General features: G+C 42.2%; 1 protein-coding gene across 2 annotated transcripts; it reads right to left on the reverse strand.

The window, feature by feature from the left end:
• Positions 1-1,665: 1,665 nt before the first annotated feature.
• Positions 1,666-23,975, reverse strand: LOC121325991 (nuclear pore complex protein Nup93-like). Of its 2 annotated transcripts, XM_041269116.1 has the most exons (22): positions 23,793-23,975; positions 22,318-22,504; positions 21,634-21,751; positions 12,715-12,777; positions 10,973-11,101; positions 10,416-10,490; positions 9,488-9,580; positions 9,245-9,384; positions 8,715-8,847; positions 7,686-7,843; positions 6,616-6,781; positions 6,171-6,264; positions 5,507-5,698; positions 4,561-4,687; positions 4,393-4,465; positions 3,880-3,924; positions 3,654-3,770; positions 3,209-3,327; positions 2,871-2,988; positions 2,601-2,684; positions 2,166-2,294; positions 1,666-1,872 (listed from the first exon to the last, which is right to left on the reverse strand). In XM_041269116.1, exons 2-22 carry the CDS (start codon positions 22,494-22,496, stop codon positions 1,762-1,764), a joined length of 2,463 nt encoding a protein of 820 aa, XP_041125050.1. In that variant the 5' UTR covers positions 22,497-22,504; positions 23,793-23,975; the 3' UTR covers positions 1,666-1,761. The 2 variants fall into 2 exon arrangements, with proteins under 2 accessions (XP_041125050.1, XP_041125051.1); XM_041269117.1 differs by lacking the exons at positions 21,634-21,751; positions 22,318-22,504; positions 23,793-23,975 and adding an exon at positions 15,664-15,859.
• Positions 23,976-24,809: the final 834 nt, after the last annotated feature.

The following is a 24,809-nucleotide window of genomic DNA, read 5'->3' on the forward strand; positions in this document are numbered from 1 at the left end:
TAAAATACAGGATAACACTGGAAATCTAAAGACCAGTCTGAGGAGAGTAAACCAAGCAAGGAACTGTGGAATAAGATTCAAGTTAGAAGGAAACTTTTAGAAAGAAAATTAGATTTGTCAGAAAAGAAAAAAAAAATCCCAGGAGAATGAGGAAATTAAACAAGAGCAGGAAAAGTAGCAGGGGGTTTCTAACACCTCTCCCTGGTTAATGCACAGCTCGTGCATTCCCTAGAAATAGCCAGTTACAAGACCAAAAGACTGTTCATTCAGCCCCACGTCACGGCGGAACACACAACACTTGGTAATTGCTTGAGAACAGGACTGTTTCAATATTAATTTAGCCTCCAGGGCCAGGCTTTTGAAACACCTTGTACCAACAGTCCAGCCATTAGAACCACAGCTGTTACACTGAAGCTGAAGTTGGATCCTGTGGGATATCTGAGATGCTTTGTAGATGAAAAGTTTGTACCGCAACGGGGGTCTAAATCACTGCAGAACAGCTTCCGAGTACTGAAAGATTGAAAGGGACATCAGAAGACCCAGAAGGGTGAAGGCAGCAGATACAGTAGCGATTAAGACAATGAAGTAAATCAGGGACATAACAGTATGACAGGTCTAGATAGAAGGTCAAGGGCTGATACGTTGGCACTGGACTTGGGCTGACTGACCGTGCAAACTGAGTTTAGTACCAGACTGGTTCAGGTGCTGTCTAGACACCTAACCCAAGAGTCCAGCATTCTTGTCTTGGTATCGTTGGGGGGGCTAACCCATCGGTCTGCTCATCTTTTTTGCTGTGCTGGAGCTGCGCTTTCACTTTTGCAGAAAGCAGAGAGATCAATAACTGTGACAGGCTCCTGGGCTTTCACACTACAATAGAGTCCTGTATCACACTGATCTCAAGTTATAAAAAGAGAAGAGATGAGATGCAAGTCACAATGCCTGCTCTTTCCCACATAATCCTTTACTTCCATCGTTCTGTGTTGTGGAGAGGACTCGTAGCACATCACTATTCTAGACATGGGTTTGAGGTCAAACTGCACTTAGTCCGGTACATTGTAACACACGGCTTAACCCTTTAAGGGACAAGGGACATCTGTGTCCCATTAACACAGTGCTGCTACTTTCCTTGTTTTTGCAATGAGGTGCACAAAACAGGGTTTGCAATGTACAGACAGGTTGGATCTGGTCGTCCAAACTGTCACTTTCCTCCTCATAATGCTTGTCGCTCTATAATGTATTTAAGAAGAAACCGTCTGAACAAGCGCTCAATTCCTTGTGTACCTTAAGGGGTTAAAACACAGTATTCATGGTAATAGGAAATAAAGTTTTTTTCTTTTTAAAATATTAACGTTCTATATGAAGGCTATAAAAAATTTTGTAAAATGTAAATCAAATAACAAAAAAAAAACTGAAATAAAGTAGTAAGGATTGATTATCTGGATATTTTCACTTTAGTCTCGTACTACAGAAATATATCAGGACAGTGATACAGAAGACTAGGGTGCTCTTAATATCAAGGACACAGACCACGACTTCTTCCTCCAAAGAAAATGAAACTGGTTTGAAACACAGCGCAACATAAAACCATCACAATTTATAAAAAAATAAATAAAAAAAGACAAAAATACAAAAAATCTAAATAAAATAAAATTGTGAACAAAAACATAAAACACTAAATGGATTTTTATTTCAACAGCAGATAATACATGTAGGAAACTTGATGGAAGGGATTTATTTGTGACCTCAGGGCTGAAGCCCAGGCTAGTTCATGAGCACCTCCATCTGCACCAGTCGAGCGTTGGTGTCTCCCGCCATGCGGTACGGAATCATACCCGCGAATGTGATCAGAGCACGGGCTTGGGTTCGAAGTTGCTGGCAAAGAGAAACAAACAGATACAAAAAAAAATAAAATTGAGTAATTCTGTTTTGCAGTTATGTTTTAATTCAGGACTGGTATAGATGCAATACCTCGCCCCCTCCCAGCCTGACAACGTCCTGGAATATCCCAAGTGGACTAGTTAGTAAGCATGGCAAACAATGATCTCTACGCAGCGACAGTGACACAGAATACAGATAACAGGGCAGTAAAGGAATCCAATACTAGGAACATGTAGATGGGTTAAAAGACACAATCGGAAGGAAATACATAAAGGTAACATGCTTACAGAGTCCCTGTCCTCCAGCGCTCTTTGGGGTCGTGCGGGGGATGCCGGGGTCGTGCCCTTTAACCTCTTGTACTGAGTGAACAGAATATTCATGGTGGCCAGGAGCACTTCGGATAAGTTATGTCTGACCTGTAAGAACAGACACCAGCGTTCAGTGCCTGACCAACAGAAACTACAATGGCAGCGTTTGCATTGGGAGGTGTGTGTTTCATGCAAGAATCCAACTGAAAGCTTCCCCCTCCTTTGCACTGATCCTGACAGGCAGAGGCATCGTGTACAATCCCATCTACCGGTGCAAAGCCTGGGCGTGGACAATTAAACAAGGGCAGCTTTCATTCTTCATGCTAAAATGCATGTTCAGTCTGATTGCATTTTCACTGTGACTCTGGTAGTGCTGCTTTACAATATGAACAATGGAACTAATAAGAGTCTTACTTCATCACTGAAGTTTATGAAGGCAGCGACCCTCTCCTCCACACTGTCTTGGCTGAGTGGAACCAACTTGAGACGCTCCATCACCTGGAATTAATACAGAAAAAAACAACAAACTTTTTTTTTTAAAGCTATTGAAGTAATGGTGCTGTATTAAATAATTACTTGCTTTGGAATTCTTTCAATGTTTCCCCAATTGAAAACCACAGAATTATTAATTGTCCATCAATAAAGGAAAACACCATCATATCAACATACTCCTGTCATACTTACATCATACGCGCGGTCAACATGAGCGGCGTGATACTCATCAAAAAAGGTTATAAGGTCCAGCAGAAGATAGAAAGTGCTGTCAACAGACTTTTCTGCAGAAATGCCCTGAGTTCTATACCTGCAAAGCAACACACACACACTTTTATAGCAGGGACTGAAGCAACATTCCTCTGCTCCACTTCAGTGTTACAGAAACGAAACAAAACCCCAGAAGCACCCTATTGACAGGGGTCACGCAAGGCCGGCAGAAAAACAGTCTTGCAGTCAAGAGACGAATTGCTTTGGTGGAAAAGCCCTCCAGTTTATGCAGACGTGGTGGACAGGAAATCAGTACTCACCGCTCTGCAATGGCGAGGGCCATGTTCTTCAGCCTCTCTCTGTTAGACTGTGGAGCACTGGCCTGTGAGACCACAGGACTGAGCAGCTTGTTCATCAGCCCCATTACCTTGTCTGGATTCTAAATGCAGGGTGGAAAAAACAACCAAATAAAAGAAAAGCAATCCTAAAAGCGTTTGGCCAAGCTACAAATGAGACTATTTTTAAAACTATTTACAATCTAATATTTCAGCAGCTGCTTATAGATATAATGTTCATAGTAAAACAAACACTACTATGAATTACAAAGTGTTTGTATTGGTTGTCCTCATTTGAATTTTGGTTTTTTTTGTATTATATACCGCTTTCTTAACTAGGTATCCCTTGAAAAAAGACATTTTGATCTCAACGGGACTTCCCTGGTTAAATAAAAGACCATCAATCTAAATGAAAAGCAGCCTCCTTTACCTTCGCCAGTTCATATAGTTTAACAGCTTCTTCAAATAACCCTTTGTTCTCTGCCTCCTGTGCAACGGTGCTGATGATGGCCCTCGTGTCTCCAGCAAACTTATCAATAACTCCAGGCTAGCAAGATTTAAGGGGAGGAGATTGTGAAACGGCATTAAAATGCAGTCAAACAAAAACAACTAAAAAACCTGCTTAAATAAAAGAAAGATATTTGTCTGCACTTTACCTTTCTGCTGCCATCTTTTTCAAGTCTCCCAAGAAGCATGTCAAACTGTAAAAAAAAAAAAAAAAAAAAATATATATATATATATATAATATATTCAAATATATATATATATATATAAAAATTCAAATAAATCCATCCGACAATGTTACATTATTTACACTTCAGCGATTAAGCGAGCCCCCTTTCTGCAGGTCACTGAGCAATCAGACAGGTCGCTTCCTTTCTTCCTTCCCAGCAACTGCTTTCAGTTTATATCATTTTAAACAGCGTTTCATGCAACTGCACAGGCTTCAAGGACAGGAAGCTAGCGAACGCTTCACTGGTTCGTAAACATTAACAATCAGTTTGAACTGGACAAATGTCTGGATGTCTTACTGCTTGGTCTTGTTTTACAGGCCTTGTTTACATTTTAAAAGTGTTATTGTGAAGTGCTTTGAGGTGGCTTTGCTATGAAAGACGCTACATAAAAATGATTAGACTGACGTGAGTGTAGATCATAAAGAGAGCCCATACCTCTCTGCTTTCAATGACAAGCTCACTAACACATCGCATGAACATGCTTTCTCCTTGGCTGTCTTTCTCGTTTCTGGAAGAAGCAGAAGGGAAGAATAGAGGAAATTAAAAACTCCCAACACCTTTAATATTCTAAATAGATCTTAAAAAAAAAAAAAAATCATTCACCTGAGAAAATAAAAGTACTGAAGCGCTTCTCTTGGGTCGGTCGACTCAAACTTTCTTGTGTACAGCATCAACAGACGGATGAAATTCAATCTTCTTATCATTGGGGGATCCCCAGGCTCCTGGCTCACTGGAGAAGTAAACCCCGGATGGAAATAAGACTCCCATTGCAAAGCAGGTTTGATCCATTCCTGGTTTTACTTCGAGTTTAATAAGGAGACACCCCAGAGCTTGTCTGCTACACACTGTGGCTCATCAAGCTTATATACCCTGGAATTGATGAAACTGATGTGCAACAGGAGTCTTCTTTCCATCCCTGCAAACACAGCCTGCCCCTGCCATCAGTAAATACACTAAAGAGAAGGAGGCTGGCTTTCATTGTAAAGCTAAGCTGTGCTCCAAAACACTTCTCTGCAACCTCAAGACTGCTTGCACAGGGGATTTAAAACTCACATCGCTTGCATCTCTGGAAGATAAAATACAATTGCAGTCTGAAGAATGAAAGGCTAGCTTTAGAGAAGCTGCTAGGAAAGAGCTGGATTAATCCACTTGTCCTAGTTTTATTTAAAATAGTCTTAAGATTTATTACAGAAATCATTCACCTTTACAAGTCCTGCATACCAGATTTTAACCACCAGCCTGTCACCCTCCAACACTGCCCTCTAGTGAATGTAAGAAATATCACGGCTATTCCATGCAGCAATTCTTATTTATGGCTGCAGGGGGGCAGGCGAATGGTTGCACTCTCGCCGTACTTGGCGTTGACATGATTCTGAGAGCTCTGCCGAGACCAGAGGGGAGCTTTTAACTGCAGAGTTTGCTCTTTGATGGGAAGCTCAAGCTGGAGCTGCTAACTGTAGCCTTTCATTAAAACCCAATTACAATAACTCTTGTTATAAATGTGTACAATGACACAGGCAGGGGCAGGTTAGGTAAAGCCCGTACTCACAGAGCCGTGCGCTGTGACCGGAGGACATCAGGAGGAGTCTGAGCTCGTAGAGCACCAGGGCCACGTGCACGGCGTGGCTGCACAGCCGCTCCATACGGAACAGGAAGGCGACGGCCGCCTCAAACTGAGCCGTCAGGAACAGCACCTGGAAATACAGGTAGGGCTGCTGACCGGCAGCGAAGTGCGACTCTCCTGAACACAGACATTAAAAAAAAAAAAGAGGTAGTGTTAAACTCCAGCAGATACACCAAACAGCAGAGCTGCTCTACAGTAGCGCACAACGTGCACAGAAGGATCGTCAGGGCCTGAAGATTTTCTTCTAGCTATAATGTTTAGAAACGCCACTCTTGGCTATTTTTTTGCACAGCTAATCAAATATCTTATCAGATTCAAAGTGAAATAGAAGTATTAAAGCCTAGCCTGTATCTTGTTATATACAATTATTTGGCTCCAGAAGGTTTGGAGTCTTCATCCCAAAGATTGTGGAGCATTTCCAGATAATACAAGTGTCCTGTCCATTGACCAGCACGGAAACACAGAGGCAAAAAAGACATGCATTCAGTTCACCATGCTTAGCTTTAGTCTTTAAAATACATCATTAAGAGCACTGAGAACACTGGTAAAGAACCAACGCATTGTATCCTCTCTCAATGTGAGATCTCACCGTAATCTTCAAGCAACTGTTTCTGGAGCTGTGGTAGGGTCAGCCTGTCCTGTGGAGAGTTGGTGGAGTCTTCCTCGAAGCAAACCTGGTTCAGCTGAACACAGGAAATACCAGCATCAATCAAGCCTCAAAGGAACAATTAAACTGCATGTGATCCACTGGGAAGCCACTTGCATATAATACAATACGAATGAAGTTCATAAGGTTCGGGAGGAAGGTACCTCACCCGATCCTGGCCTATCAGAGCGCTATAAAGAGACTGGTTACTAACCCCCCTCCCCCCCCGGTATTATCTGTTATGGGGGAGATTACTGCCTCATGATGGCAATTATTTGTGTATATCACATAAATCACCAATGAATTATGAATTTTTCCCATTTCTGTGTTGCGGGGATTTGTCCAGACCTACAACGTTACAAATATAACCTTGAAAAGCTCGTCTCACCTTGAGCCACAGGTAATCCTCGGTCTTGTCCGCCACCTCGCCGTGGTTGTCGGTGATGTCGCACTTCCCGATCAGGCAGTACACGGCTCTCTTATAGGGGTCTGTGTTGTTTCTCAGGGCGCGTCTGTAATGCAGTCGAAGCTTGTTTTCTGCTGTGGGAGCCAATCTGGACACACGCACACACACACACAAAAAAAAAAGAATTCTGTAAACCTCTTGCATGACATAAATCGTTGCTAATTTTGTTGTAAGTGTAACACGCATTATTTACGATCTCCCAGCAGGGCATGAACATTTAGTATTCCTGCTAGATAAGGGTTAATTGTCTGTCAGTGCTGTTCATGTACTCTCTCTCCCTGGACTCACCGTCTGTCAGTGCTGTTCATGTACTCTCTCTCCCTGGACTCACTGTCTGTCAGTGCTGTTCATGTACTCTCTCTCCCTGTCTCTCAGTGCTGTTCATGTACTCTCTCTCCCTGGACTCACCGTCTGTCAGTGCTGTTCACGTACTCTCTCTCCCTGGACTCACCGTCTCTCAGTGCTGTTCATGTACTCTCTCTCCCTGGACTCACCGTCTGTCAGTGCTGCTCATGTACTCTCTCTCCCTGGACTCGCTGTCTGTCAGTGCTGCTCATGTACTCTCTCTCCCTGGACTCACCGTCTGTCAGTGCTGTTCATGTACTCTCTCTCCCTGGACTCACCGCCTGTCAGTGCTGTTCATGTACTCTCTCTCCCTGGACTCACCGCCTGTCAGTGCTGTTCATGTACTCTCTCTCCCTGGACTCACCGTCTGTCAGTGCTGCTCATGTACTCTCTTTCCCTGGACTCACTGTCTGTCAGTGCTGTTCATGTACTCTCTCTCCCTGTCTCTCAGTGCTGTTCACGTACTCTCTCTCCCCGGACTCACCGTCTGTCAGTGCTGTTCATGTACTCTCTCTCCCTGGACTCACTGTCTCTCAGTGCTGTTCATGTACTCTCTCTCCCCGGACTCACCGTCTGTCAGTGCTGTTCATGTACTCTCTCTCCCTGTCTCTCAGTGCTGTTCATGTACTCTCTCTCCCCGGACTCACCGTCTGTCAGTGCTGCTCATGTACTCCTGAAACCAATTCTTGAACTCTCCCAGCTGGTGCTGCGCTCGGTTCACCACCTGCATGGCTGCCACCAGGTCCCCGCAGCGGATGCAATAGTAGATCAGAGCCCACACGGGATGCCCTTCCACCTCCCCGTCCTGCCAGGGGACATCGGGTCAGACAGCACACTTATTATTAGGGACTTATTCTTTTTTTCACAGTAAAAAAAAAAAAAAAGCTTATTATTTCAGTCTAAAAATAGGTATTAAAACACGATTAAACATAATATGTATTGAGGCAGAAAAAAATAGCGTTGTTACATTCAGAAAAAATCATTTGCTCTAAAGTTTTCTTAAGTTGCGTAAACTGCTAGCTCTTAACTAAACTTGGATACCAGGGGCCAGTTTCACAAAGCACTGCTAGCACTTAGCAGGCTGCTAACCATCTTTCTTCGTACCCGTTTCAAAAAACAACATTAAGTTAGAACGATAAACTTTAGTGGAAATCCACTCAGCAAGTCTATATAATTAATGGATAGCATTATTCTTTTTCTTTTTTTTTTTTTTTTTAAAGTAGTCAATTAGTGTCAGAGGACAATGCATCTCTGGGCAGCTTACAGGCAAGCCCGCAGGTGCCTGGCCAGACCACAGGGGTCACTGGTGTGTTGAGCCAAGGACACCAGGCTGTGCTTGGTCAATTGTGCACTGCCCCCTGGGCGCTCCAGTCCACCGTTGCCAATGGAATAGTCTGGACTTGAACAGGTGACATCCACGCTATAAGGCGCATCCTGCACCCCATGAGGAGAGCCTTTACCAGATGCGCCACTTGGGAGTCCCAGGTGTGTTACTTTCTAAAACAGCAAAATAAATGTTATGGATGTGATTGGATTTAGCAGATTGCTACCTAAAACTGGCCCTTTCGATCAGTGTGCAAGGGTAAATGGTCCAGCCTAGTTCACTGCAGCTGCACAACACATTTACAGACATCCGCTGCACCTTGCAATGGATTAAACAAACTGCATGGAAATACCTGGAGCCCTGGAAGGGGGCCAGGCAGCTTTATATTAAGAAAACTGCGAACAAGCTGATAGGTCCCGGGCACTCCTCCCAGCTGAGCTTGGTGCAGGTTACCAAAGACTGTCACCATGGTGTAGTTTTTATAACTGCAACGACAAATAACACAAGACGAGCTCGCAAAATACACCAGAGACCAATAAGGGACTGCAATCCACTAAAAATAGATTGCCCGACTTGTAGATAAATTACCATAATTACTAGTATTACAATGACTAAGGTGCATGATACTTAATTCGAACATGAACAACATAAAAAGCAATTTTGAATTGGCAATATTAGCTAAGCTAGCAGAAAAAACGATAGCATGGTACTAGGTATAATTAAAGATTTTAGTTAGAGCTTAATTAGACCCGTCCATGCACCTATTCTGTAGGCAACTTCTAATCTTAATCTTAAAACACCAGGCTCAGAGGAAGACCTGGAACGGCTCAAACGGCTAGGCAGACCTAGTCCAGAGACTGGATCACTGTAAATGATTCTGACCTCTGCTCAAGAAACTGCAGGGCCCGACTCACAAACGCCATCTGCATCTCCACGCTGGTGCGGCTGTTCAGCGTGTCCCGGGCAGGAACCAGCAGAACGTCTGTCATCTGCTTCACCATGGCCCACATCTCAGAGACATTCTGCAGCTCAGAGAGAACAGAAACGCTGTGAGCTGCTTCTACAAAGGACCTCGCCTGCCTGGGCTTCACGGGTATAGAACATGTAAGCACTTCGTTTTGTTACCTTGTCATCCAGACGTTCTGCTACAGAAGCACACAGGTCCCCCAGGCTGGGCTGCAGGTGTCCATTTACTATTTTCTCATTGAACACATAAATCTGCAAAGCACACAAATAGATGAATAGTGCAAACTGCAGTGCCGTTAACCTTAACGTTCTGCAACGACATGCCACGTTCTACAATGCAGCGAGCATTCTGGAATCTTCATGAATTACACAGCGGTCAGGTCCGTTTTCATCAATAAAATAACGTCAGATGTCTTTGACCAAGAACCAGCCTGTCCCACGGGACATAGAGATCCTTTTACAACCGGTAATGGCTCTTGAATGCTAGTTTATGGGGAGATCAATGGGGGAGAAAAAAAAAAAAAAAAAAACATTTAAAAAGAGCCCCTGATGAGCTCTGAGGTGCAGTATGCAGAAATATTACACTGCTGGTGCTGGTGTTTTCTTGGGGATTCTGTGCACACTAGCGTCTGGTTTTATTATTCAAACATATTCTTACACTGCATTATGAAATGTTTAAATGGGCCCCGCAGCACTATGTAATATTGATTTAACACGGCTACTTTATGTCCCCCACCACCTCCTGCAAGTTAACATTTCATATAGAAGCTTTTCAGACCTTTTTAATGTCTGTTTTTATCCTCCGAAACACATCAGACCTTTCCTCACCTCCCACCGGCACCACAGCAAATGCTTTGGCTTGAGAAGCACTGGTGCATATTAAAATCAGAAATGAGTCATAATAATTCTGATCTACAATTCCGTACAAGCGTTCTACAACGTGGGAATCAAAGACAACGTGCAGGTAGTTAGAATTCCGCAACTTCACACAATTGAGCTGAAAGCAATATGGTTATGTGGTAGATCGCAATAAGATAATGAATACAACATAAATAAATCTCAATAAAATAGAGAAAGGATTGCTTACCTGCCGTCCGTAAGCCACTTCCACGCTATCCAGAGCGCTGCGCCCCGAAGGACCCGTGTCGCTGAGGAAACTAGGCTGCACACACACAAGTATATTGGAATTAGGAACATACTTTAAATCTTCGCGTGCTACTATGTCTGCACTCATTGCTAGGTTTTTTTCAATCATCAATTTGCCGCAGCACCTGAGCAAGGTGGAAATCTCAGTAAAGGAAAAACATCAACAGCTTAACCCTTTCATGAATGGCAACCTTGTATGGGGACAGATTAAATAAAAAAAATCTTCCAGTCTTTATATGGGGGACATTCTGAAGAAGCAAAAGTATGATAGACTCGTATGAGGATGCCACTGTTGCCCCATATAAAGCAGTGGATAAAAAAGATGTTTAATGGTTCAGCTATTTTCAATATTTCATGCAAAGGTTTATAAAGTTACCCGCATATTCTACCTTTGCCTCTGTAGCTAAGCAAGAAAAAAAAGCCCCAACAGCTTAAAGAAACTCAAGGGGCTGGGTGGGGCACAACAACCATCGTGAAACCCGACGGGCCGGCTGTTACCTCGGCTTCCTGGGTGAAGTCCAGTGCGTCCTCTCCTGAAGCCAGCAGCGTGTGCAGGATCCTCTGCTTCACCTGCTCCCACTCCACCAGCATCGACTCCCTGTGGTACTCTTCCGCAGTGACGAAGGTCTGCAAGACACGCAGGGGATCAGGGACCCCAGGGGACCGCTTTAACCCTACAACTAAGAGCCTCACTTCTCTGAAACGGCACACTGTTAAGCTGGCCGTCCTGAAACACTTGTAGCATGTATTTATTAGTTAATAACCCTTCCAGTCCTGGCAGGACCTCCACGAAGGAAGCGTGCTGTATGTTCCTTACGAAGGATGAGCGCACATGGAATTCCGAATCCATGCAGCTCCAACTGGAAAGGTAATGATTTGCTCAAACATAATTTATGTTTGTCCAAAAATTGAATTTTCTTCCCGCAGCAAGAGGTTAACCCACTGCTGGCAGTAAATGAGATTTGGTTTAGCTAAACATTCGGAGTGTAACACTATACTCATGTCACAATACGACACGTGGAGATACCACATGTATCACGATTCACGGGATGGTGCATAACAAGATCAAATTATCATTTCATAATGGACTACTTTGGTGAAAGACAAAAATGAAATGACAGGGAGAGCATGTATTTATATCACCTATAAAAACACACTTTGTTCTTCATTCAAGAACAGGTTTACAGAGACAACTGGAGCTTTCAAATGAGGTCCAGTCTTTTGGGTTTACAAAGTCTGAAGGTACAAGAAATAGGTTCTTCAACCAGCACTTTGCTGTGCAGAGCTGAGCTGCTATAAGAAGCTCATTACACTTTCTAATCTTCAATACGCCAAGGGACACTTTATAATTACAAAACCACTTATTAGCTTAGCATGAACTTTCCAAAACCATTATCAGCACAAGACAATGAGTGTCTATACTGAGAAAAACACTTTCATCATAGCCCAAAAATTTATTAGACACAGAAAACAGCTGTCTTATTCAGCTCACTGTAGAAAACAGAACGGCTTAAACTGTCGTGCACCACAGAACTGTACCACCTTTTCAGCATTTCCTGTCAATCATCTTTACAGTACAGTATTAACTCAAATGCATTTATTTAGCCAGGACAAAACCCTTGAGATATACATCTCATTTCGGTGGGGTCCTGGCAAGAAGCAACATAAAATGAGTGGTAAAATGAGACGAATCATTAAAAAAAAAACCTGTTAAAACAATCATAAAAACAGGAATACAAAATAAAAAAGCAAAACAAAATTCCAATTTTGTCAGTGTCAGTATTCACAGACTGAAAACACATATTTAAAATAGAGTGATTTTAAAAGGTATTGTGAAGAGGCTGTTTTTCTGTTCAAAGGCTAGCAGTTCCACAGATGAGATGCTTGATCTACAAAGGCATGTTGGCCTATATTAGATTCTGCATTGAGGGATTCTAAAAGTAGGCACATCATTTGATTTTAGAGTAGAGTTACATGTCTCTAACAGATGTAAGGTAACAGGAGCATTTCCAGTGTACACCTTATAAACTAAACACAATGAGAGCACCTTCTATTCTCCAGACTGAGCCACCCTATAGTTTCATGGAGCGCACCATGGGGCTGGTTGTAAGCTGTGTTCAGTATAAATCCTGCAGCACTATTCTTGATAGGCACTCTGTGGGATGCTCTCATGGATCATGAATTAGCACAGTGTTAATATAGCTGCCACAGACAGGGCTTGTGTTGAAGAAGCCACTTACCCTCCTCCTGGACTCCTCGATGGCTGACAGCAGCGCATTGTCACGCTCGTTCTTCAGAAAGCCCTAGAAAAGACAAGGACAACACTGTGGGCAAATATCTATGAAATCAGCCATTATTCAACCCTGAGACGGAGACTTGCAAGTTTATTGCTCAATACAGCGCCATTGCCCAGAAACCGCTCACTGGGCCCTTGAGCCGCCTCCTATTTTACTTTGATTATTTTTTTTAAACTACAAAAGTAGATTCCCCCCGCCTTGAAATCTGCATTCCATTATGGCACAAAGGCATGTTCCTGCTATCAGAAGCAGCAGGAGAGCATTTTAGTTTGTAGATCCCCTACAGAGCTCACTTTCTCAATACCAAGGGGTAACCACGTTAAAGTAAATAAAATCACAGCCGATATGTAAAAGCTATTCTGTTCTTAAAACTGCGCATTATACAATTAAAATATGACTTCAGGTTCCCAGCACACAGGGTTTAAGAATCTTGAAACCTTCTCCAGGACAGTGGCTTTCAACAAGTCTTCGATTCACGGTAGCAAGAACACCCTCTGTGAAGAAGAATCCTTCAGCAGTCTGATCCCTTCCATGTTCTACCATCAATTCTGGTTCTGGAGAGCAGCAGGGTCTTGTGGTTTTCGTTCCACCTCAGTTCTCGATTTCTTAATTGAACCAATTATTTTCTGGCCTTCCCTTTGGTTCCGTACAGGGCTTGCGAAACTTCAGTCACTGTGGTCTATTACCTCATCAGCTACAAATCAGATCTTGCAATTAACAATATCAATCCCAGCCTGGGCTCTCAAAGCAAGCGAAACTTGCATTCTGTTAGGGTCCCTTCCTCTGAATGCAGCGTCAAGACTTTTGCAATGAATGGTTGAGTGTATCTGTGATCTGCCAGAGTGCACTGTCTGCAATCAACAAACTGCGTCATTTCTAATGTGAAGCCATTAAAACACAACGAGGGTGGTCTCAAGCCTAAAATCTAGATTCACGGCTCTCTATTTAAGGAGGCACCACCAGTTACGCTCAGATACTTTTTGTCATAAAGCACTTCAACATATGGTATTTACACCCATAACTTACACGATCAAAATAGGCAAGTAAAATTTATAAGAAAGTCAAGTAGATTAATGTTTCGCCTATGAGCCTTCATTGGTGTGCACTGATATTGGCACGCGCTGAAATGTTTGTCTACGTGACTCCTGAGTTAATCTTACACATGCGGTACACTGCGTCCAATCGACAAATTAGAGCCACACCTCATCTTTGTTTGAAAGAAAATCAAGAGTGGCCATTTTTCTTTTTTTTTCCTACATTGCAATTCAATATTTGACATTCCGCATTAAAAACAAGCCCAAGCAACCTGCCCATCTTAGCAGGCCTTTCAGCAAACAAATTCAAGCTGGCCTGGAAAACGAACGACTGCACAAAGGCTTTATACAGTGCATGACACCCGACGCCATGTTGCTGGATCAAACAGCAGCGAGAGGGAGGGAGGGACGTTTCTATACCCCTGCATGCAGAACTTCCTTATTAGGAAGGTGTGACGGACTCCAATCCCTGGCACTATATACCCTCCCCACTGAATATCAACACCTCCCGATCAGTCAGGGAAAACTGGGGTCAATAAGATATGACAAAGATAACTGAAGGCATTAATGTGTCGCTCGGAAAACAATTTTAAATGGCTACGTCTTTGTCAAAAGCGATTGTCGCTAAATTTATTTATTTATTTTTTTAAAGAATGTATTTATTTTTTTTATTGATGCATCCTTCTATTCCAGAAACCGCCATTTCATCCGGCTCTATCCCAGCTACACAAAAGAAAGCGTGCTGCAGTCTTGATTCTTAACATTGGTTTTAAAAGTGCTCCATTAAAAATGTAAATTACTGTTGTTTAAACAAATTACCTTTCAAATAAAATTTAAAAAAAAAAAAAACATTTAAAAAACAGCCAATCAAATAACAATTAATTGAAAATATATTAAAAATTTCATATTTTTGTTGTACCTTAGCTGTAACACAGAACTTTCATTTAGTAAAATACTACGTGTGTACACACATGCATTATATACATATAAACAAACACTTTATCTACGGTCATTATAGATGCTTTTTAATGAAGGCCTATTGTTGAAATATTTGAAGCCTTGATCAGTATTTCTAAACCACTTGCATCCTAACTATCCCTGTACCCCACACCGGTCCGAATGAACACTGTATATTTGTATTGATTAATGAACAATAGATCCACGACTGCATATAGGATTGTGTGCTCTTGCGAGAATATTCGAGAATAGAGACCAACTCCACAACCAGGCTTCCTCCTTCTTTACACAATAGATTTTTTTCTGGCATTAAAGGTAATCTTCAGATCCACCCACTTAAAAGAACCGAGATGCATGTGTAAAGAACACTAATACACAGCTGTACACACCTATTATAGACTGGATTTCCAACCTCACAGTTTTAGTTTCTTGTTAACCAATTACAATTAACCATCAGACAATGCATAAAGACCCTTTGTACTGGGTGCTATGAAAAAGATTTTTTAGCACAGTTTATTTACTGCATGAAATGGCATTTTAGTAAAAATAATAATATTTTTACTGTGAAATTAAAAGTATTAGAGAAAAAAAAAAGCTATTGGATGAATGAGATAAGAATTACGCAGTTGAATTTCAATTAAAAAAAATAATTAATACTGCATAAAAATCTTACTAGTATCCTGACTGCTGCTGAATATTACGACTGACCAGTTTAACATTTAATGCATTCAAAAAATAAATAAAATTGCTATGAAACCCCACCCTTTCTTCAGGGCTACTCTAGTCTTCATACAGCAATGGGCAATTTCTCATTCCAGCAACAGTCCAGTAGTAAATAAAGAAATGGCAATATTTCATACTATGCTATAATAAAATAAAATACAATACAAATAAAACTTACAATTGCTTCCCAGTTTCAGGGCTTCAGGCTTAGGGCTCTGCCTCTGCCTCCCATGATGAGACATCATTGTTGAAGTTACTCCCAGGTTCTGAAATACTGCACTACAAAGCATTGCTATATCTCGCAGTCCAACAATAATTTGAAGGGATATAATGAGACGATGATGAACCAGCAAACTTGTCTTTAGATGCACTCGAGCAATGCTGTGCTTCACAGCCTGGATCCTGCACTTGCCTCTTGCTGTAGCTCTGAGAGATGCGAGCGCTGCACTGTCAGGTCAGTGGAGTGCAAGCAGGATTTGATGTGTAACACTTAAAGGTTTACAGAGGCATATTTTATTGTTACCGGATCATACCATGTTAACATCCAGACCTAGGGGGAGAGTGGGGGAGGAGAGATAATTCCCCCCCCCCCCTTCCTCCTCCCCACCCCCTCCTTTTTTTCTTTCTTGCGCAATGCAATGCAATTATGATAATGGGAATTTCCAACATCCTGCCTTGAAATGAGGCTAATAATCCTTTTAGTTATCATGTTTTGTTAATGAGGCCAGCGCTGGTGCTGCATAGCGATATATACTGTACCAGCAGCAAGCAGAAGTAAAGCCATTTCCTTAACCTAGAGCAGCAGCTTTTACTGGCATGTGTCATGTTGGTTGGAGCAAAGATGGATTTCCCTTTGCGCCAGGGCTGTTATGTTAGGAAACAGCAAGCCTTGTCTGATGCCGCCATTTCAAAGCAGCACTGTGATTATCTTTACTCTGAAGGAAGAAACAATAACCATTTAGCAGAAGATATACATAGCAGAATTACAAAAAAAAAAAAATCTATTTATTTATTTATTAAGTACTTATTTCTTTTAAGATTTGAGGACCTGATTTCATTTATTTATTTTTTCTTCACACAATTCACAATAAGTTCAGAAGGTCTGTGTTCCTCACTACTGTACAATGCACTGTTGTGATGCTCAACGGTACAGCACTGTTAATCTCACCCATTCGTTCTGGGAGATTTTCAGCTGTATCTCTGTTAGAAGCAAACAGTTTGGGTATTTATTATTATTATTATTTTATTTAATGTTAAGGTGCCTCCATTTTACCCAGGCAGCAAAAACAGCACTTTAAACTAAATGTTTGAAACATGTACAAAATTGATAGTCATGTTACGACACGCTGTAAAGTGAGATAGCAGCAAAACAAATGTAGTGTCAAAAAAACACCTGCATTTAGACCCACCTCTCTTCAGAACGTTGAAAACAGAGAGTTAATAGCTTTATCATCATTTCACAATAAATTCACCAATACAAGTGCAATCCTTAGTGCAGGCTGTGTGACCTCAATACACTAAGAAGAAAACATGCCACACACAACATTGTTTTAATGTTCCTTTCGTGAAACAATCATTTAAATCCTATTACTGGTACACGATGCTTTCTATATACGTCCTGCTATTCAAAATCACAACAATGAGAAACAATGGGTTCTTTACCATTTCAATCAGGGCACTGGCTTAAAAAGCCTTGTACAGAATTATTATATTAAAAAGACTTGCACAGTATTATTATATTAAAAAGCTTTGCCCAGTAATATTGCGTTAAAAAGCCAAGAAGAATGCAGCCATCCAGATCCAGACTTCAGACACCGTCTGTTTCATGCAAACGCCCCTGCTAAAGGGTTAACGATAATTACACAGTGCTGACACAGAGGGATGCACTTATCCTATCTTATTCCTCTTATAATTAGCCTGTAACCTGCCAAATACACGGTGCATTTCCTGTAACCTCCCCACTTACTGTTAACCCATCAGCAGTGTGATGCAGGTCAAGCCCATTTTCACAGAGGGATGCATTAAGCATTAAGAGATCTGCGCAGTGACTGGTGATCAGCTGATGGGTAGGAGCAGCAGCCTACTTCAGCAATAGGGCCCGTTGTCCTTCCTTCCATCCACATATATTAGCCCTAAAAAGGGCATGTGCTTTTTTTTTTATCCTGCATCAAAGTGCTTTGCCAAAATACTGTAAATGGGTTTTAATTCCCACAGGCTGAGAGATGGGGGAAATGCAATAGTTTGAGACCTCATTTATCTGGTCCTGTGCCATGGTCTGCTACAGTAAATACCAAGCAGACATACCTCCATGTTAAAGTTACATACACACAGTACAATGCATACATTCGGACAAAGCACATTATTCTAATACTCCCAGAAGTAAAGAATGGTAATGTTGCAATCGCAGCACAGTCAAAGAACACCTCCGTTTTTTTGCTCATTAGAATATAGGGTTGTAGGCCCCGATTTATACCAAGGGTCAAAATAATCTGAGATTTCCTGCAGTGGTCAAACGACCTGTGTAACCAGCCCTGGGCACCCCCGTCCTTCCACTAGGTGTCACTATGCAGCTGCAGACTAGTGCTGTGGTACCACTGAAATGGTGCAGTACAGTGACACTCAAAGCTTAACCCACATGACCGGAGTGTGTTTTCCCTGATGAAATACTGCATTACTGATGTAAAAGAGCAACTAAAGTCATTGCAACCTACTGTACTACGCTGTGCTCTTAATCTGCTGCTGTGATAGTCCATCGATCTGCATTTGAAGAAGTTAATTAAATGTCCAAAGAGAAAAATTTACGTTATGAGTAAAACGCAGAACTGCTACTTTATCCACATAGGTAAAAAAAATACATGAAAAATAGATGGACATAAAATCCTACTGAGGGTCTAACATTAGTCAGCCGAGCAACAAGTTCAGCTCCACACCCCTGAATGACTAAGCTAAAATGCCATCCGCTCTGGATCAGCAGGGAGGGCCTGTGGATCGAGAACAGTCTGCGTTATTGTATCAACTTAATCAATGACAAAAACGGCTGAGAATTTTCTAAAAACAGCCCTGGATACGCTCCCACCCACTCCCCGCTCCTCGCTTTAGCCTTTGCTCCCTGTGCTGCAGTTAAAAGATACTGCAAACAGCCTCCACGTCATGCAAGCAGGTTAGACGAATGTATTGCTGCAGTTCTGTTCTTACATAAACTGAGGCAGGCTCTGCAGCAAAATCAGCAGCTTATGAATCCAAGTTGGCAGCTCTGCTTTAAGCTACCATTGACTCTATAGCACGAGCTCAGCAGAGCGCCCCCCCCCTACACACATCTACAAATAAAACAATTATAATGTTGTTCCAATCTTTTCCTTTGTCTTCAACAGATTGTCAACTCTTACTGAATGGGGAATTCAAAGCAGGAAATCTGCAGAATCTTTAAAGGCGTTAAAAGGGCTGGAGACAAAGCATGGCTTGCAAACCGAGACTTATTTAACCAAGTGCAGTGCTAGATATCCTAGGTCTACAAACTACCGATGACAGGTACAGAAGAATCCCAAAGATTACTACTCTCCTTTAAACAGGGTGGGCTTACAATGACATTTCTTACGATTTAGAGCCGCTGCTGCTGTGGAAAAAGAAAACAGCAACAAAAAAAAAACAGCCAGCCCAATTAGTGAATTTTTTCTGTCAAAATGTTTAGTTTTCTTATGGACTGCACTGCATTGCGCTGTTGTGGGCCATTCCAGACCTAGTAGACCAGAGGGTTTACTTGACTCAAACACTTCAGGGAATTATTACTGGAAAGCACTCGAAACAAGCTTTTAAAAACCACACTCAAGTTGTTTGTCTGGGTTGTGAATAAAAAAAAATGTGAATTGAAAGGGCAATCTTTACCACCTCACGGGCGTGAGTTACACAGCTCTTCTTCCATGACACCCCATCTACCATGGAAACTATCTGTCTAATAGTTCACTGCTTCCGAATCATCAGTCACTAATGAAGGAAACACCCCTGGGGTTTGATCCTACTTGAACAGGAATGAGCCTAGATGTCATGCCATGGATATAGAATAGTGGATACAGACTTAAAAACCTGCAGCTCATTGTCTGGAGCCTCTGGCGGCCAGGTTTCACTCCTCTGCAGCAAAAGCTTTATCCTCATCACATGGGCAGTCAAGTGATCTTATAGCCAAGACCAGAAACAAGAGTTTCATTTACAACGTGGCCACAAAAAGGCATAGCTCTGCACAGCACCAAGCATCTTGCTGCGATTTATTACCCCCGGAACAATCAGTAAATTCTGCTGCTTGGAAACACAAGAGGAGGACGACCAAAGCACAGAGCTGCTCCAAAACGACGACAGAATCTAAAAATAAATAATCACATTCTCTCCAATTCACTGATTAATGGAGAGCAACATTCTTTTAAGAGTTGCACTCGGCTTTTCAAAAAAAAATGAAAAAAAAAAAAAAATCGCCACGCCCAATAAAAGGGCTACCATTCTGCTTCCTGCTGATTTGTTAAACTGATCTGCAGCACGGCACATTAGTCCAGATTCCAGCCAAGCTTCTCCATAACAAGTTTAAGCATAGCACAGCTCCCCTGGGTGTCTGTTTGCACTCTCTCTATTCAGATAACACGTTGAAAAAACAAAAGAACTGAACGTCTTGGCAATCCACTTTGAGTGCATTTCATTCTTCCCTCCTCGCTCTGCAGTCTGAACATTGTAAATTATAAATACATTCTTCTGATAAAAACTCACTTACTGCAAGACCTTGATTAATAACCCAGTATCACAGAAAAAAAACACCTGTATTACATTAGCAAGCATTCAATTTAGATTTACACCGGAACTGCTTTTTCAAGTTTCCAAGTGACAATTTGTGACAAACAAGAGGAGCAGAGGACCTCAGAGTCACTGCTAGTTCACAGCACAGTTACACCACATTGACAGTAAAGACTGCAGCAAAATACCAAGATGGCACTATATTGTATTGAACCTTCACTGAGGTCACTTTGAGGTGAAAGCAGGAAAGTGGTAAATAAAACTGTATATGTCCTTCACTGTGTGTAATACCTGTCTATCTGTGTCCTTCACTGTGTGCAATACCTGTCTATCTGTGTCCTTCACTGTGTGCAATACCTGTCTATCTGTGTCCTTCACTGTGTCCAATACCTGTCTATCTGTGTCCTTCACTGTGTGCAATACCTGTCTATCTGTGTCCTTCACTGTGTGCAATACCTGTCTATCTGTGTCCTTCACTGTGTGTAATACCTGTCTATCTGTGTCCTTCACTGTGTGCAATACCTGTCTATCTGTGTCCTTCACTGTGTGTAATACCTGTCTATCTGTGTCCTTCACTGTGTGTAATACCTGTCTATCTGTGTCCTTCACTGTGTGTACCTGTCTATCTGTGTCCTTCACTGTGTGCTACCTGTCTATCTGTGTCCTTCACTGTGTGCAATACCTGTCTATCTGTGTCCTTCACTGTGTGCAATACCTGTCTATCTGTGTCCTTCACTGTGTGTAATACCTGTCTATCTGTGTCCTTCACTGTGTGTAATACCTGTCTATCTGTGTCCTTCACTGTGTGTAATACCTGTCTATCTGTGTCCTTCACTGTGTGTAATACCTGTCTATCTGTGTCCTTCACTGTGTGCAATACCTGTCTATCTGTGTCCTTCACTGTGTGCAATACCTGTCTATCTGTGTCCTTCACTGTGTGTAATACCTGTCTATCTGTGTCCTTCACTGTGTGCAATACCTGTCTATCTGTGTCCTTCACTGTGTGTAATACCTGTCTATCTGTGTCCTTCACTGTGTGTAATACCTGTCTATCTGTGTCCTTCACTGTGTGCAATACCTGTCTATCTGTGTCCTTCACTGTGTGCAATACCTGTCTATCTGTGTCCTTCACTGTGTGTAATACCTGTCTATCTGTGTCCTTCACTGTGTGCAATACCTGTCTATCTGTGTCCTTCACTGTGTGCAATACCTGTCTATCTGTGTCCTTCACTGTGTGCAATACCTGTCTATCTGTGTCCTTCACTGTGTGCAATACCTGTCTATCTGTGTCCTTCACTGTGTGTAATACCTGTCTATCTGTGTCCTTCACTGTGTGCAATACCTGTCTATCTGTGTCCTTCACTGTGTGTAATACCTGTATATCTGTGTCCTTCACTGGCTCGAGGGGTTCAAATGTCGTAGCCGCACTCAGACTTTCCAGTCGCTGAGAGATATGAGAAATATCCAGTCCTCTGGAGCCAAGTAGAATGGAGCTGGGCAAGAGAGACGGGATAATTCAGGGGAGAGAGAAACACAATTGCAAGAGCCACTCTGAGCTTCACAGACATGCAGGCTCCCAACAGGGCACCTCTAACACCATGCTAGGGAGCTCTCGATAGGAGGGAACAGAGCCTCCTCTCAGACACCAAACCAGCACCACTTCATACATTCACAGCTCCTTTTCATTGAAGGTTTACCCACCCGAGTCAGTGCTTACCAGGGATAATCTTGCTGACAGCTGACGACATGAGAGCCTGGGGTGCAACGATTGCAAGTGAACAAGTAGTCTGCAGCTGAGCTAGCGCCAAGAATAATCAGGGGCTGCAGCAAGTTGTAGGGTAGGGGGTACAATTCTGTACAAGCAATAGTTGAACATGGTGACAGGAGTCACTGTGCTGCACAAAGGGGCATCCTTATTGAGCCATTAAACCAAGGTGCAGACTACTCTGGACCTTACAGATGCCATCCCTCTGGGTTTCCCATTAAATTCTTGGGCAAAGTGTCCCTCCCTCCCACCCGTGGTTACAGGGCATCGTGTGGAGCGGCGGATTCCACTTACGCCTTGACATCGGCAGTTTCCTGCGAGGTGCGGGTCAGGGTTCTGGCCCTCAGCCTCTCCCCCGCCTGCTGGATCTCCTGGAGGTTTCGCTCCACGTGTGGCAGCTCCGAGATAGCCTCCGTCTCTGCAGCCAGCTGCTCAGCCTGCTGGAGCAGCTCCCCGAATCCTTCAGCATCCATCACTGACCCTACGGAAAGGGAAGAGATGGGATCTGATTCAACCAACAGTTTTATGTGGGTCTTGCCAGATCAAGTGCACCAATTTATAAGCAGGTGTGCGTTTGTGGTTAACGTCAATGATACATAAACGACATGTGATGGGAAAGAGGATTTCATGGAAGGTAGGTATTGTGTGCATGAAAAAGATGAGCTCTTGGAGTGGCCTGTATTCGGTGACAAAAAATGACCATGTTTGCTTTCTTCTACACAACAGATTTGTTTTTGTTGTAACTAACACGGTACGAATTATACTTATACTTTCCAGCTAATCCTAAACTAAACAACATTTGTTTAACATTTTTAAAAGAATATTAAACCATGTTTTTAATGTTTGATCCCAGCATGCATCTATCTCTCTATCTATCTCTCTCTCTCTCTCTCTCTCTCTCTCTCTAATGTTTAACGTGCTTATACAGGATCAGGATTGGGGATCAATTCCAATTCCTTTTTAAAATCAATTCCCTTTTAATGAATTCCAGCATAATTGATCTCAAATTGCAATTAGCAGACTTCTGTTAAACTGAGCTTCTCATTAACAACAAATGACTTTAAACTGAAGTCACCGTCAGTCAATTACACGGGCTTCATATGAAAGCAGTTAAAAAAAAAAACACACACAATTATGTCTCGAAAGAAACGAAATGGACTTTTAAAAGGAATTGGAAATGAAAAACAGTTATTGACCCCAACCCTGTACAGGACAAAGAGATGCAATATCTCGTTTACAGACGTGTCCTCTTTATCTTTATTTTAAAAAGCGGTTAGCATGCACCAAAAAATAGGTCGCCTGATTGAAACTCAAAATTCCCTTCAGTCAAACAAGCGTGCTACCGACTTGGTTCATGAGATTAATATAATGAATGAAGCGATTAATAGAATAATTAATTAAGATCATGAGATTAATATAATTAAAACGTTCTCCTGAGACCGACATCTTGCACCTGTCACTTAGCAGGGATGGAAAGAAGACTCCTGTTGCACAGCAGTTTTACTTATTCCAGGTTTTCACACTCGCCTGCTTAGACACAGTGTATAGGGAATAAACCCAGGTTTGACTTACAATTAGACTCATAACAAAACCAGGAATGGATCATAGTGCAAGCTTATTTCCACCTCTGATTTGGTAACACAACAAAACCAGATTGTTACCACGCGAGTACACTGTGGCACATCTCCACTCTTTTCAAACTGAACGCACACTGTCTGTCCGAGTCAGCAATGTAACGTGTGATACCGCAATGAATGGGGACTACCTACCTGCAGACACGTGGGCCAGTGCTCCGATCTTCCGTTCTGCGCTCAAACAAATATTTAGACTAATGCTTTTTTAAAAACAATTATTTAATTAGTTCAATTATTAATCTTATTTTCGCCGTCTTTATCAACGCACATTACTGCCGCTCTTCCGCCGCACCGCGCTCATTGGACCGCTCTGTTCCCATAGACCACTGCGCCTTCAGCACAACTTTATTGACATTTCAAAGTTAACAGCACAGCGGTGGAAAGTTACAGTTGTGCAGAATGATTGTTGCTATGATGGAATGAAGAACGCGCAGGGGCACTGATTGGTGCTGGAGTTTTCCTGCAACAACTCTGTGTGGAAGCAATATTCATAAACACAGACTGTATAGTAAACTACAATACCACCAGGTGACACCCTGGATGCAATGCCAGGTATAACATGACGGGGAGGGGGAGGGGGATCAAAAGGGTTAGATTTTTTTAGAGAATGTAGCACACTGGGTCCTGTGCTGGATCAACAGCAGGGCTTATTCAATATTTGAATGTAGTCTTTGAGAGAAAGTGAAAGGGGTAGTTATTTTTAGGTATTTGTTATCACAAGCTTAATATTAGTATAAGAACAAACTAATATATATATATATTTTGGCAGCAATAATTCTAAAGGTATGCAGGCAGTTCTGTGTGATCATGTGTCTAACACACCCTTGATTTACTTGTATTAATTATTTAATAAACTAAAAAGATACATCAACATCTTCTCATGCAAAAAAAACAAACAACACTCCACGTGACAGAATAGAAGTCAGAGTGGAGCAGGACAGCCAAGGAGTGATGCAGTGGCTGAAAGGAATCGCTGCAAGAGCACAGGTAGCTTCTACAGTGCTATGTAAAAGTTGGACATTGAGGCGTTAAAAGAATTCTCGAGTTCTGGTTATAATTTAGCACACATACTTGGAGCACCAGAGTCAAGTTTCTTTTAACCCACTAATGCATCAAAAAGGCTAATTACATAATGGAATGATTAGAGGCATC

The sequence above is a fragment of the Polyodon spathula genome, chromosome 13 (assembly GCF_017654505.1).
Source record: "Polyodon spathula isolate WHYD16114869_AA chromosome 13, ASM1765450v1, whole genome shotgun sequence".
Lineage (NCBI taxonomy): Eukaryota > Metazoa > Chordata > Actinopteri > Acipenseriformes > Polyodontidae > Polyodon > Polyodon spathula.